Source organism: Palaemon carinicauda, chromosome 33, assembly GCF_036898095.1.
Source record: "Palaemon carinicauda isolate YSFRI2023 chromosome 33, ASM3689809v2, whole genome shotgun sequence".
NCBI classification, from domain to species: domain Eukaryota; kingdom Metazoa; phylum Arthropoda; class Malacostraca; order Decapoda; family Palaemonidae; genus Palaemon; species Palaemon carinicauda.
Genome location: NC_090757.1, coordinates 30,783,954 through 30,798,177, shown reverse-complemented (window position 1 = coordinate 30,798,177; position 14,224 = coordinate 30,783,954). Strand labels below are relative to the sequence as shown.

The window sequence follows — 14,224 nt, the reverse complement described above, 5'->3', positions numbered from 1 at the left end:
CAGGGTGAGATAGGCAGGTCATTGGGGTTAATTTTCCAGGGCTGTTTGAGCATTTGGAGATGTTTCCATGTAAGGATTTACTGGGTAGGGCATGCAAAACGTTTGTCTTTGCTAGAGAAAAACCTCCCACTTATTCCCCATTGTTGTGAGCATTGAGATATTCATCAGTGATATTAAGTTTACACAAGGATCATACTAAATAACTTTGATTACTGAAGATAGTCAGTTGATGTCTTGGTTTTCTTTATTTTGTTGTCTCAGTTGAGAAGAAATGTTCTCCTTTAAGCTATGCTCATACCACGGTAAAAGTTAAGATCTGTCTCGAATAACGACAAGGGTTGTTATACTGACTCCAGAACCATAGCTGTCCATTCAAGCTACCTAGTCTCCTAGGTAAGGGAGGAATCCTTTTTTATGGTCTTAACCCCTTAACCCCTGTGCCAGGGCAAGACCAAACCTCTTAGCAAAACATAGGGGAGAGGATGCCATCTGTTAGTCTTTCTTTGGTGTTCCTGCCAGTATGGGCCTTATGTGACCTTTGCTTCTTCCACAACGTATCTTGTGCAAGACTGTCTTTTCTCTTGTTTCAGCTTCAAAATTAATGGATTTCACATTAATAGAATTGAATTGGGTGCCAACCCCTTCAACTGCCAACAGCCTGACCCAGTGTCACTTATTCAGAAAAGCTTCTGCCCTGCTGGCTGCAATGCATTTTACCTTGGTTGCTCTCATCCCCATTTTTTCCCCATTGTATAGAATTTCCCAACTTTCTTCACATGTGAGGATGACCAACCCCATGGTTTACACCACTAGAGGCCTTCATATTAAGATGAATCTTTTTGGTGCAGATCAACAAGTGAGATCAAAGGCTCAGTCCATCCTCTTTTGAAGAAAGTGATTTTCTATAACTGAGCAGGTGGTCAGACAAGAGATGTTCCTTGAATAAGCAAGATAGACCAGAAAGTGCCCTGTCCCCAGCAGAGCAGAGGACAATGTCAAACACGGGGGCCAGGCTTTCTAGGGCGTTATCAGAAGAGAGAGCAACTATGAACTGCAGATCATCTAATAGCAACCTCCTGACAGCATGAGTGCAGGCGTTCTCCATTAACCCTTTGGTTTAGACATCGATGTGTTTTTTCAAGAGAATTGTCTTCCTCTAAGCTGTAGCCTTCACCTCATCTGAGGAGGGCATGAAGCCCCCTCCCCTAAAGGCTTAAACTGTCCTACCACCTGGAGGCATTCCCCTCCACTTGCAAACATTTTATAGGTGAGATGACACTAGCAAAGAGATTCTTCCTTTATGAAGATCTTTTGCTTGCCTTTGGCAATAACAGTTGCTTGGGCAAGAGATTATATAATCTCTTGCCCAAGCAACTGTTATTGCCATAGAATGGAGGATAGGCACATCATGAAATTGTTATGATCACCTCATAAATTCTCAACTTTATTTCTGGCCAGCTCTGAGTTAGAGAAAATTTTACAAGGTGATAAGCTGCAGTTGTCACTAGGAACTTCTCTGACCACAGAGATCATTACTTGGATGTCTCGACCTCATACTACCAAGGATAAATGTAGCATTCCCAGGGGGAGAGCTACTGCTGGGAATCAGTTGCGATAACTCTTCACCTGAGAAGATTTTCAAACCAAGGAGGATGGTATGGTTATTGGGCAAGGCATTGCTGCTTCAGGTTAAGTTAGCCCTCTTGGTGAATTTGGTCATGAAGATGATACATGGCTTTCAAGGACCTCTTGAGCCCTTTTTCTCCTTTGTCCTGAAGCTCAAGACAGCGGACCTTCTTGATGGGTGCCTCATCTCAGAATTTGATATCTGTTCTGGCGGAGAAACATTCTAATGTAACCACGAGTGTGGCTATCTTTAATGTAATAGGAGTCCACTCCATTCTTCAACTTTCTTGTCTTGTAGGCCACTCAACAATAAAAAAAAGTCCAAGTGGAGGGTAGTTTCCTCTTACCATAGAGCCTCAAGGTCTGTGAATCGACCAATTTTAAGCATTAAGTTCTAGTTCCAGCACACACTCATGCCCTTACCATTGTTTCAGTATCAACCACTCTTCAAGACAGATAATTTTTTTGCCAGCTGAAGATCCAGAGCAAGCAACAGGTACCAAGAAAGAGAAGCAAAATGGAGATAAGAACAGTTGTGCAACCCCTCTCTCCCTCATACTGTGTGTTCTGTCTGCATAGGAGGTGTTGAAGCTTGGAAGATCATTAGGACAAAGCTTTGGTAGTAAAATTTCTGCTCATTGGGACAAAGCTTTGGTAGTAAAATTTCTGCAACAAGGTTATCACCTCCATTCCTGGACTCATCACATCTCTCGCCTCAACCGATGGGGTTGAAGACGTACCCAGGATGACTCTTCCAAGTTTTGAGTTCTGGAGGAGCAAGTCATGTCCTTGCTAAGGAAGAGAACCTTAGAGGGAGTTCTGCAGGTGTCACCAAATTCCTACAGCTAACTGTCTTTAGTGTCAAAATCCTTGAGACAGCTGAAACCTATCATACACCTGGCTCACCTCGATGGCTTTCTGAAGCTCTCCCATTTTTAGGTCCTTCACCTCAGTGAGATGTTACATCAGTGAGGACTTTCTAGGTTCTCTGAAATAGGAAGCGGCTAGCTTTCATGCTCCCTTACACTTTTTATTAAGGAAGTACCTACCCTCGGTTTGGGCGACAAGGGCTTTTATTTCAAGGCAATTTGGTTAGGTCTGCCAGTGGCACCACTGGTTTCAATAAGAATCTTTGTACCAGTGACCTCCTGGTCTTATTAGTTTGGGAATTGCCTCAGTTGGTAGTGGGATGACTTGACTGATCATGTCTTCCTCATCACAGTCATGGGCCAAAAGTCTGATGACCTCCTCCAGACCTTTGCCATGACAAGATTTGCTGGTCAACAAGAACAAGCTAGACTTGATGGTATCCACTTGATCCATAGTTTGTGGGAAAAGAGATCATCACCATGCAGGGGAAGATGAAACCCTGGGTGAAGACAAGGTAGATGCTCTAATCGGTACTTAGCCTATTCTTGAAACATCACCCCCCCCCTTGAAGAAATTGTTCGTGGCAAATTTCTCTCTTGAATTCTAGTGCGGTAGCTGGCAAGGAACTTGAAAGTTACTGTTATACCAAACAACTCCCCAATCCCAGTGTCACAGGATTTTTGGGGAAAAATCTGTTTTTACAAGAGCATTTGCAACCTGCTGACGTGGAGTCCCTCTGATTCAGAGAAACAAATATCCTGTTGTTCATAGACCCTTTCAAACAGGACTAAGATACTCGTATGTTGAACCTGCAACTGGGCGTCTGTGTTAGGATTGGACTGAGGTTAGGCCTCCAAGTTCTGGGAGAAAGTGTGTGTGTTTTTTAGGAGAGGCTGTTTCTGCCATTGCCACACTGCAGAGGATCCACAACCAACCTGTACTTGGGAAAATTATAAAGATTTTCCCCCGATTGCTACAACATAAAAAAAATTGGAAGCCAATATTTCTTTGTCTGCTTGTTTATATAATTACATTTTTTTTTTTTATGCTATAAGATGTATATCAGAGATGATAGATAAGTATGCCTGAAGAGTAAAATTTGCCCAAAATGTTAGCAGACAAGAATATACTGTATTACGCTAGCAAAATCTTACTCATGTAGGCCTTTGGTATATGTAGCATAGATATTTCAGTATTTGAGGGGTGGTGCTCACCACTGCTTAATTAGTAACCCTGAAATGTAATGATTATGTCTTTATGATACCTAGGGGTGATATCTAATAACCCGTAAAACCCCCAACTAACCCCTTATAAAGTTAATCGGACCATTTCTATAAATAAAAAACTTTGACAGCCAATATCCCTAAACATGGACTTTTCAGAGAAAATTCAAAACTACTTTTTTTTTTATGAAAAAAAAAAATTACAATTTATATATATAAAAAAATAGGAAATTTTATATCCTAAAATTTTTATGGAAGGGATTTGTAAAATTATTAAAACAAAAGATGGTAATCTTTACAATCATTGCCAGTATGTTTGAAAGAAAATAATTTAAAAAAAAAGTAAAAAAGGAGGATAATAAAAAACACTTCTATATAAATGTAGCTAATAAAGTTTTTAAAATGCTTTTTAAATGATGAAAATAAATTGAAAAACAAAAACATTAGATTAAGTTTCAAATGACTCCAAAATAACATAATTTCAATGGGGCAGAGTCACTCCCCTTAATTTAGTTGTTCTAGCTATAGCACCCACAAAAATCCAGAGCAAAATGAACTTTATCGTGGTTAGTATCCAACAGGTCCCAAACTATTTAGTATATACCAACCAATGCTTTACAATCTACTACATCAGGAACACAAAAGGCACACAGGTCTAGAGAACTTCCTAAATGCTCCATTAATGCCTCTCTAAGCTACAGGTCTAACCCTTTTGGAGTAGCTTTACTTTAGTCTTCTAAGGCTCAGTGGTCATTCATGCCATTTTTGATTAATAGATTATATTAGCCTAGTGGTTTCATTTTTCTGATAAGCTTATAAATATTTAAACCTATTAATCTTGAGGAACATTCTCACCTTTCATCCCCCAAATGATTTTATCCTTAGAGGAAGTACAATGGAATGAGTTGCAAAGTCCTAACCAGATCAGGTTAGTCCTGCTGAACCAGGCACGTTCATTTGACTTTTTATGATATGACTGGTTTCGGTTTCATGGCAAATAAAGACTACTAAGGATTTATGGGTTTGTATAGTGAAAAACAAGTTTTGTAAAAAGTTTTGACAAGTTGGCTGGGTTGATAACGAAATAGTGCCTACATTTCATAAACATTGTTTAGAATTATAGGTGTATAATGTGTATGTGCTAGTTTATTGTATATTCAAAGATAATCATTGTAAAATTTCACTATTCAACTTGTATTGATATATAGGTTAACAAAAGAGGATTCACAACCAATATACATAGTATGGTTACATAAGTACAATTTTGATTCTTTACAGTTACAAACTTGATATTTTTAATTTTTTTTTATATCGCCGAAAAAACGGCACAAAATAATAAGTCCCATTGATGGGTATCAATGGTGGTGGTATAAGCAAAGCCATGTTGGCTGAGAGTTAGTCTCGTCACTCGCTCTTACAGCTGTTTTATGGTGGTCTCATCATACATGAAGATATGTTTAGGCTGTTGAGCTTTTAAATCTTATTTCTGGTGTACTTTTATCACTCTTACAGTACTTTGCTTTACATCAAGCATTTGTTGGTATGTTTTTTATAATTATGAAAAGAAATGCCTTGCATTTTCTATTTTAATGTGACCTCATGTAGTGCCATTTCTAAACAAGTTTTGATTCATATACCCACGTGCTTAATTTACACTTCCATAATTTGATATCTAGAGTTTTTTCACCTCTTTGCAGTTTCTGCAAAATAGATGAAAACAAAATATCTAGGAAATATGTAGGAGACATAATTTTATTATCTTATTTCTGACTCCCCTGGCGTTATAACAAGTAAGGTTGGTTCTCAAGTCTGGACATCTGATCATGCCTCGATTTCATTAGTAGTGAAGACCGAGCAGCCTGTCCCTGATGTATCATACTCTTGTAAAATTTATATGAAATATCAAGCAGACTGGAATGGGATTTTGCATGATCTTTAGTGCTTGAATTGGTCACAATTATATAGTAGTATTGATCTTGTCCCTTTGAATGAGAATCTGGTCATCATAATTGATAGGCGTATCCCTTCTTGTATGCCAAGGTGCCGAGTGAAGGACAACCGTGGTTCAATGATGATTGTAGACGTGCTTTTTTGGAGAGGCAGGAGGCCTATCATCTTTGGAAGGGTAACGGATCAGATTTGACCTGGAATAACTATACTCAGCTTAGAGCTTTTTGCTCAGCATGGTTTATGACTCTTCCATTGGGGATTTCTAGAGTCATATCTGTCAAAATAGTTCACATCTATTTCATGGGAGCTTCACTAGAATTAGACCGATATGACTGCATTAGTTTCATTGCCTGAAAATGTTTGCTTATTTTATAATGGATTATGTGGTTACCTGAAATGGACCACTTAGGCAAAAGCTGAATGGGGTGTAGTTAAAAAGAAATCTATGTAATGTAAATATTATAAAAAACAAAAAAGTAGTAAAAACTGTTTTGTAGTTGACAAAATAGTAGGAACATTTTCCAATTTATAATATTCTGTACATAGTTTCCTATACTGCTCACGGTACTGTTAAACCCTTCCAGGCTGCATAAGTTAGAAATCAGTGTTATTTACCAGCCAGGTTGCTTGGTCTCTCGTAGAGCAAGTGTTGAAATTTAAAATTCCTGAGGTCATGGAAAGTTCTAGTATATTAAAATGTTAAGGTTATATACAGTACTGTACTTATTTTATGATTTTGTAGCCTTATATTTTCAATACAAATGAAACAGTCTACATACAGTGAAAATTGATACATATGATTAACTTGAAACATTTTAAATGATATAAAAGTGAGTTTAAAAGTTATATCACATGAAAAAGGTTGTACTTTACTCCAGTTCCTAAATCAATCTACAGTTTCTAAAGAAAAATTTAGAAAAACATGAGAAATGAACACATGAAACAGTATGAAAAACTTTAATAGAATGAGAATGTGTCAAGTGATTAGGGCTTATATAAACACTCAATAGCAACTTTTGCCTCACACATTTGAGACACATCATTAAAGGGTTTAGCAAAAATATTGTAAATTCTGTGTAAAAATGTTGTACAGTATTTTATTGAGTATAATTAGTATTTATTATTTATATTGTACAGGTATATATTTTTATATTTTGCCTTGAATTTTAATATTTTGCCTTGAATTTTAAATTCACCCAAATATTTGACATGAGAAATTTAAGTACTGTACAGTATTTTCAATAAAATAAAAATTTGTTATAATTAATGAAGGATAAAAAAAAAAACTTGCTTCATATACTATCTATTATTAATTTAGTAACTATTATGACCCTTTGTTGGTATAAATTTTATTTTTTTCAGAATAACGAATATATGCAGAGTGTAGGGCGATGCCTGCAGATGATGTTGCGTGTTGAGGAATACCGCACTATCTTCTACCAGTTGGATGGTGTTGTTACAATTGTCCAGGTCAGTTTCATTTTACTGTAAATTTTTTTAATCTTTTATAGTCACACTTGTATTTTGTTTGAAAAATCAGAATGGGGCTCCAATTAACAATGTATGGAAAGAAATTGTCAAGTTGGGTTATTTTTTAATGGGTTATGGTTGTCTCCATAATTCATGAAGGGGCCTGACAGTAAATAAAATTCTTTGTAGTTTATCATATTTTGACAAATAAGAAACTCTAGCCTCACGTTATTTTAGATCCTTTATCTTTGTTAAAGTTTTATTGTATCTCTTAAGTCTAAATTCTTGGAACCATTCATTTAAAAACATTCTATGGTTTTGAGGGTGAGACCTCTAATCTCATCTTGCTTCATGTGAGCCAAAAGCGATCATATTATTTCTATTAACCTCCCCTGATTTTTATATTGCTTTCATCTCTGGGAGCTTGGAATGTTGACAATACTCAAAACAAAGAAATTTTCCATTTACTTTCCTTTAATTCGCCAATGCCTCTGGTAAAGCAATGAGGCTGGCATCTTAACAACAAAAACATGCTGCACATGTAGGATAGTTTCTTCAGCCTAAAAGTCAACATGTAACAACAGCAATGTGTGCTTTTCCTTTCCAGATGTCAGTTTTTTATTGTTATTTTATACTGATTTTAGTTGTTTAGGAGGCCTTCTCCAGATTCATTACCAATTGCTGCAATTTTGTGTATAAGAATTGCTATTGGGCGCTTATGATCCACTTACAGTGTGTCTTGTGCCTAGGAACAATTTTTAATTTAGAGATTATAGTGAAGAGGTTATAGTCTCAGTGTTCCTCTCTGGGTAGTATGTTTCATGATCAATTTACAGTAATCCCTTGACTATCTCAGGTGTTGTGTTCCAGGCAACCCTGCAATAACTGAAAAACAGCGTAGATAGAGAAATCTATGGTAAATTATATTTTATTGTTTTTGAAAAATTTTATATTTTTTTCATTTTCTTCTCTTACAAACCCACATTATAAAGAGGAGTCCACAGTATAGATTTACATTTAATATAGTTATGCAGTAAATCCATAATGTACTGAAAGTGAGTAGTGAACTGTGATATGGCGAGGGATTGCTGTAAAGTTTACAGTTTATGGGTAATCCACAGGAGAGACTAGGCTACTTGCCTATAGTGGGAATGATGACAATAATGCCACTCAGCCTTGGTATTGTTACATCCTGACTGGTTGATTTTAATATTCATGAGCTTACTAAGAGTTTAACATCATTAGGTTCTTTTGAGGAAGCTCAGGAAGCCATTAAATTTTAGACTCTGGGTTCTTTTTCAGGTCTAACCTGCCCTGTTGCAAACCCTAGCCCCAGGTTTCCCAACCCTGGGGTTGCGATCCCAAGTGGGGTCACCAAACGCTTTTCCTGGGGTCGCAAAAATATAAAAATAAAAATTCAAAATATGTCAGAACTCGCAGTAAAGAAAAAATATATAAACGTATTTGTAGATTTATATTTATCCACTTATATATATCTATTCATATATAAATATAAAAATACTAAATTTTAATGGTGGTATCCCTGAGTGCCGTACGCATTTGATACGTGAACAGCATCACCATCCACGTCCAACCAGGCAGCCACTCCAGCTGTACTGCCACAGTGGGAAACACTGTCTGCAATTTGTTCGTCTTATATCGGAAGTTGATGCATTTATACCTGTATAGTGATTTTGAATGTGCTGCATAGGTTGCACTCAGTCTTTGTTTTTTTTTTAAATTCTTAATTACTCACGAAAAAGTGGTACGCTGACAATAGAAACTGAGTGCTTCCCTTACTGACGAAGTATTGCACCACAGTATGTCAGTGGATGATAGCCTATCACAGTGTTCATAATTGAGGCTTCTAAAACCACGTGGCAACTCCCCCCCCCCCCAACCATATATAAAGAGAGAGATGGGATTTTGAGATTGTTGTTTTGGCGGTTGTTTATGGAGGATTTTATGTCGTTGGTTTTTTAGGTTGTTGTTGTTTTATAGATTCCGAGTACTGTATATTGTTGGTTTTTGAGGTTGTTGTTGTTTTATAGATTCCGAGTACTGTATATTGTTGGTTTTTTAGGTTGTTGTTTTGGTGAGATTTGGAGTGCTGTATATCATTGATTTTTTTGTTTTCTGCTTCGTCTTATTTATTGTGATTTGCAAATATATTACAACTCTTTTCCTTGTTACTCCTTCCTTGACCCCTCCCCTCCTCTACACCTCTTCCTCCTCGTTCCTTGCACCTTCACTTTCCTTGCTACCTACCCTCTTTCTTTACTCCTCCTTGTCATCTTTCCTTGTCTCCGTCCTCCCTCTTTCCTATTCTCTCAACCATCCTTCTCTTTCCTATTCTCTCAACCATCCTTCTCTTTCCTATTCTCTCAACCATCCTTCTCTTTCCTTGTCCCCCTCCCTTCTGTGGAATGTGACAAAATATTATTCCAGAGGTGGTTTTTTTTTTTTTTTATTAATATTCAGCCTGAAAATTTATAATGCTATTATAAAATTTGATGGTAACTTTGTCTTTTCCAGCCTTGTAGTACCTCTCTTATAGAAGGATATTTACCGTCCCTTACTTTTACAGCCAACTAGTAATATATAATAAAACATATATAACTAAACTAGTGGGGTCACGGTCATGGCTTGAGGTGCATGATTGGGGTCACCTGAAAAAAAGGTTGGGAACCACTGCCTAACTCCATAGGTGTTGGGTAGTGGTTCTAGTGTACCATTCAGTAATGGTTCTGATGATACACGGCACTTCCGTGATTCAAATTCTTGTAGAAACTAGAATTCTTTAATTACTTTAGACCCTTCTGCTGTTTAATCTTCCTACTCAGGCCTACATTTCTAACCAAGCTTAGACTCAAGTTTAAACACCTAGAATTTTTGAGGCAGAAGACCAAGATGGTAGTCCAAATCCTTATATCCGTCTTCTTGCTAAACTAAGTGCCTCTTAGCAACAGCTTATCAATTATTTGCTGAGGTAGTAGCTTTGATATATCACCATCTTTGATTATAAAAGCCCTCTTTAACTCTTAATTTTATAGTGGATATGGTAAATCGTAGAATTCCCTTAGGCCAAATATTTCATTTAGAATTAATTTGTTAATTAAAGATTCACTAAAACTGTTCGGTTACTTCGTGTTTGGTTGACTATGCACATCATTTGCTCACAAAGTCAGCTACTAGCTCATCAGTTTTCTTTTATGGGGTAAATATAGGGATTAATACCTCACATATATATATGTCTCTTAATCGAATACTCTTCAAGTCCCGTATGTGGTATAAGGAACCAAAAAAGTTTACTACGTCTTAAAATAGACAATACAATAATGAAGATTATTAGTCTGATTATCTTTTTAAAAGATGATAATGAAGATTAGTCTTTTATTGATTTTTAATATCCAAATAAATTACATATATAGTTAATTTTGGATAGAATATATAATTTATCAAATTCCAAATAAGGCTGGTAGTTCAAGTTCCTGTCTGGTGTTAAAGTCTTCTATCCCAAAATAGAGAAAAGTGCCAATATACTGTAGTTCTGTATTATGATCCGTTACATGCATTTAAGCCCACCAGCAAGCAATGTACAGATTGGTATGACAATACTTAACCTTAATGAATTCTTTTAGGTCTTTTGACATGTTTAGTAATGTATCAAAAGATATCCTGTTTGCATGATTAAATCTGAAGGTATGGCTTTAAATAATGGTTACTGTAATCTATTGATCAGCTTCTCTAATGTTGCTGGTTACCTTAATGAGGATAGGTATAGATGTTTAGACAGATTTTTAGACAGTAGTTATTCATTCATATCTTATTGTACCACTTGTGTATCCAATGGATGGCTCTGTCATTTGCTTCTTGTAGATCCTCATCAGAACATGCAGGTCCCAGTGGGCAGCAGCAGAGGATGTGGTCTATGGTCTGGGGTGATTCACCACGGGCAATCGACATTGGTGACATATCCCCCCTTCTGAAGTCCATCTCTTGTTTTCCCACCCTTGGATCTTGCTCTATTTAAGGTGGTCCACTCCTTTCTGTTTAGGGACGCTCCACAAGGCAGGTGTTTGCTAACGTTAGGTGGTGCTTCATCAATCTGTAAACAGCGTGGTTTAGAAGTTCAGGACCCTCCACGGCCATGAAATTTTTTCATAATTTTGGTTGCCGTCTTGTTGCCTGATGTACATGAAGTGGATCCCTTGGAGCATTCATCTGTTTGACCCTTTCATTTTTGGTAATAGCATCTCATTGAATTTGAGGTGGTGCAATACTGGCTAGTATATTAATAGATAGTAGAGGTATTGCCTTTAGTGTGCCAGTGATTTAAAGATGAACAATATGTGTGAAGGGTTTGACTTAGAATGATTAGTCTATTTATAGTCTCTATTACTGTTTGCAATTACCAAATCGGGGTATGTATCGATTATTATTTTACTTTCATAGTATAAAAAAGTAATTTTGGTTTATATGGGATGCTATTCAGATTCATACCATGTGATCTTTAGTACGTCTTTTAGTGAGATCTTATTTACCAACTGATAAAAGGTGAAGTTAGAAATGTGAACACATGACATTTCCCGTATTGAAGATCAGTTAAGTAGTATAAATTGAATCAAAGAAAAGTTTTCTCCTTTTTATCAGGTAGGGATGCTAACAATCTAGTAGTTGGTGTCGTGGAAGGGGTATCTCTCCCCTCGGGAATATCTGATTTTCCTTCTGTAACATGATCAAACATATGCAAATTGAGGGATTGTGGTTGGATGCTATTTTTTTTTAATTTTTTTTTATTATGGAAGGCACTTGAAGACACTTAAAAATTCTAAGTCAACAAGTAGAATAGTCTCCTCTTTTCTCGGTGCTTGTGTATCTGTGTTGTGGTAGTCATTTGATAATTTTCTTTGTGTTCTATTATATACAATTTATTCAAAGGGTTGGTGAACAAAATTCACTATTATGATCATTTGGTTTATGGAATTTGAGACCCATGGTCCAACACTGGGGCCAGGGAGGTCATTCAGTGCAAGTGGTGGGAAAACACAGCAGTTGCATTTTGAAGTAAGAATATGAAGCAGGTTGGACAGCAAGGTGGAAAATGAATTGATAACAGAAATAAAGTTAACAGCTAAAATGTTATGAAGCAAGGGCCCCAAAGGGATGTTGATAAGATCCTTCAGGAATCCTTATGGTTCACTGTGAAATACAGTAATACCCTGTCCTATGTCGGTTATTAGTTTCAGTAGATGCTTCACAAGTCATTGTTGACACAGGTTGGAAATCCCCCCCCCCCCCCCCTCTAGTGAAGTGACACATTTCTTATGATGACAAAATACAGTAGACAAACAAGATACTTGCAGCCTGTTATCATTTTATAAAAAACAGATTGAATGTTGGGATATGTACTACAGTAATAACACATTAACAATGGTTACTTACATAAAACTTAATATCTCTTGCTTACTGGACATTAAAAAAGGTGTAGTAGGAAGTGACGGACTACTTGTTGGAGGAGAATGACGACCATGTGGTGGTTGGTGATGATATGGCTTCTATAAGAGGTTTCTATACTATAAGACAATGTTGATGGCAGTGGTTCTTCGGCGTCAAGATCTGATGATGACACTGTAGCCATTCATTTTTTTATTTCTCTCCTACAAGGAACTGATCTAATGTTAGGAACTCTCTCTACTTTTTTGAGCAATTTTCTTATATACTTATACTGTATACAATTTTCATTATATACTTGTAAACTTTTGGCAGGTATTAAGCTCTGGTAGACACAACTTCCAAATCCAATACCAGCTAACGTTCTGCTTGTGGGTGATGACATTCAACAATGCCATTGCAGATAAAATGAACAAGTAAGTGTTGAAGTTGTATGGATAGTTAAATTTTAAAAAAAAAAAATCCCTTTTCTGCATACTGTATTGTAGTATTATTGTGTTCATACAGTCAGATAACTAAATGAATGCCTAAAGTGCTGAAATTATAATTGTACAGTATATGATGCTAAAAATTGAACTGGAAGAGATAAATTCACTTGAGAGGCATGAAAGAAACAAAGTAGTTTGTAACCTGTAAGGCAGTATTCTTTAGTATAGAAATTAACTTATGGGACATGAATATCTAGTCAATTATGGGTAAAATAAAACCAGGGGATGACTGATCATGATTTGTAAAACTGAGGCATAAGAATTATGCACAGTAAAATAGTACTTGTACAGTATTTTTTTTTTCTTTACTCAACAAAATATTTTGAAAACTTCAAAAGAATACACTGCTAAATCTCTGAACCAGACTTCTAAGAATATCTGAAAGTAGCCAAGTGCATGTAATAGTGATAAAATTTGCTTTGTTTTATATACTGTAGTATTTACTTTGCTAAGCTAAAGACTGCTTATCCATATGAACTGAGGAATAGATTTTGTAGGATATTTTTGAAAGTATTGTTGTTGAATCACAAGGATAAGTGAAGGGTAAAGAAATGTATTTGTCAATGATAGAAGAATTTGGCAATAAATTATTGAATGGCTTGATGTGTATGTAAAATTTCACATTTGTCGTCACTTTTAGTAGAATGTAGCTCTTATCCTTAAACTTTTTGTAGATTAAGTTCTTGAAATGTTAATTTCATGTGAATATTTCAAGCTGTAGTTAATATAAATCCGTTTATCAACTAATTTGTTTATGTTTTGAACTTGAACCTTCTTTTACTTCTCCATTTTACACCTCACCTCATATTCTTATATATAAAAAAAATGCAAAGGAATATTTAATGAAAATCAAGGTAAAAAACATAGTTTTTATATAAAATGCCAGTTCTTCATGCATATAGATAGTCCATCAATTTTTTGTTTTTTGTGAATTCAATGTTTCTTAAGTTTTGCTCTTCTATTTTGCATAAGCTTTCATGTTATAAAGTATACTGTCAACGTTTTGACTTCATTCTTTGGCAATTTTTGATAAAGTGCAGTACAGTATCATTTGTTGACTTTCAAATGTTAATTTTCATGTTTTGACTAGTTCTTCTTGACATTAGGCTGTATTTGGCAAATTTTAATACTGTTTAGTATTAT

General features: G+C 35.9%; 1 protein-coding gene across 2 annotated transcripts in view; it reads left to right on the top strand.

Annotated features, from left to right (window-relative positions):
* The window catches only part of VhaSFD (V-type proton ATPase subunit VhaSFD), a 78,540-nt gene that overhangs the window by 42,481 nt on the left and 21,835 nt on the right, over positions 1-14,224 (top strand). For both annotated transcript variants that reach the window (XM_068356901.1, XM_068356902.1), the window contains exons 5-6: positions 7,032-7,139; positions 12,909-13,009. In XM_068356901.1, coding sequence (XP_068213002.1) covers positions 7,032-7,139; positions 12,909-13,009 — 209 coding nt within the window. The remainder of the gene's footprint in view (positions 1-7,031; positions 7,140-12,908; positions 13,010-14,224) is intronic.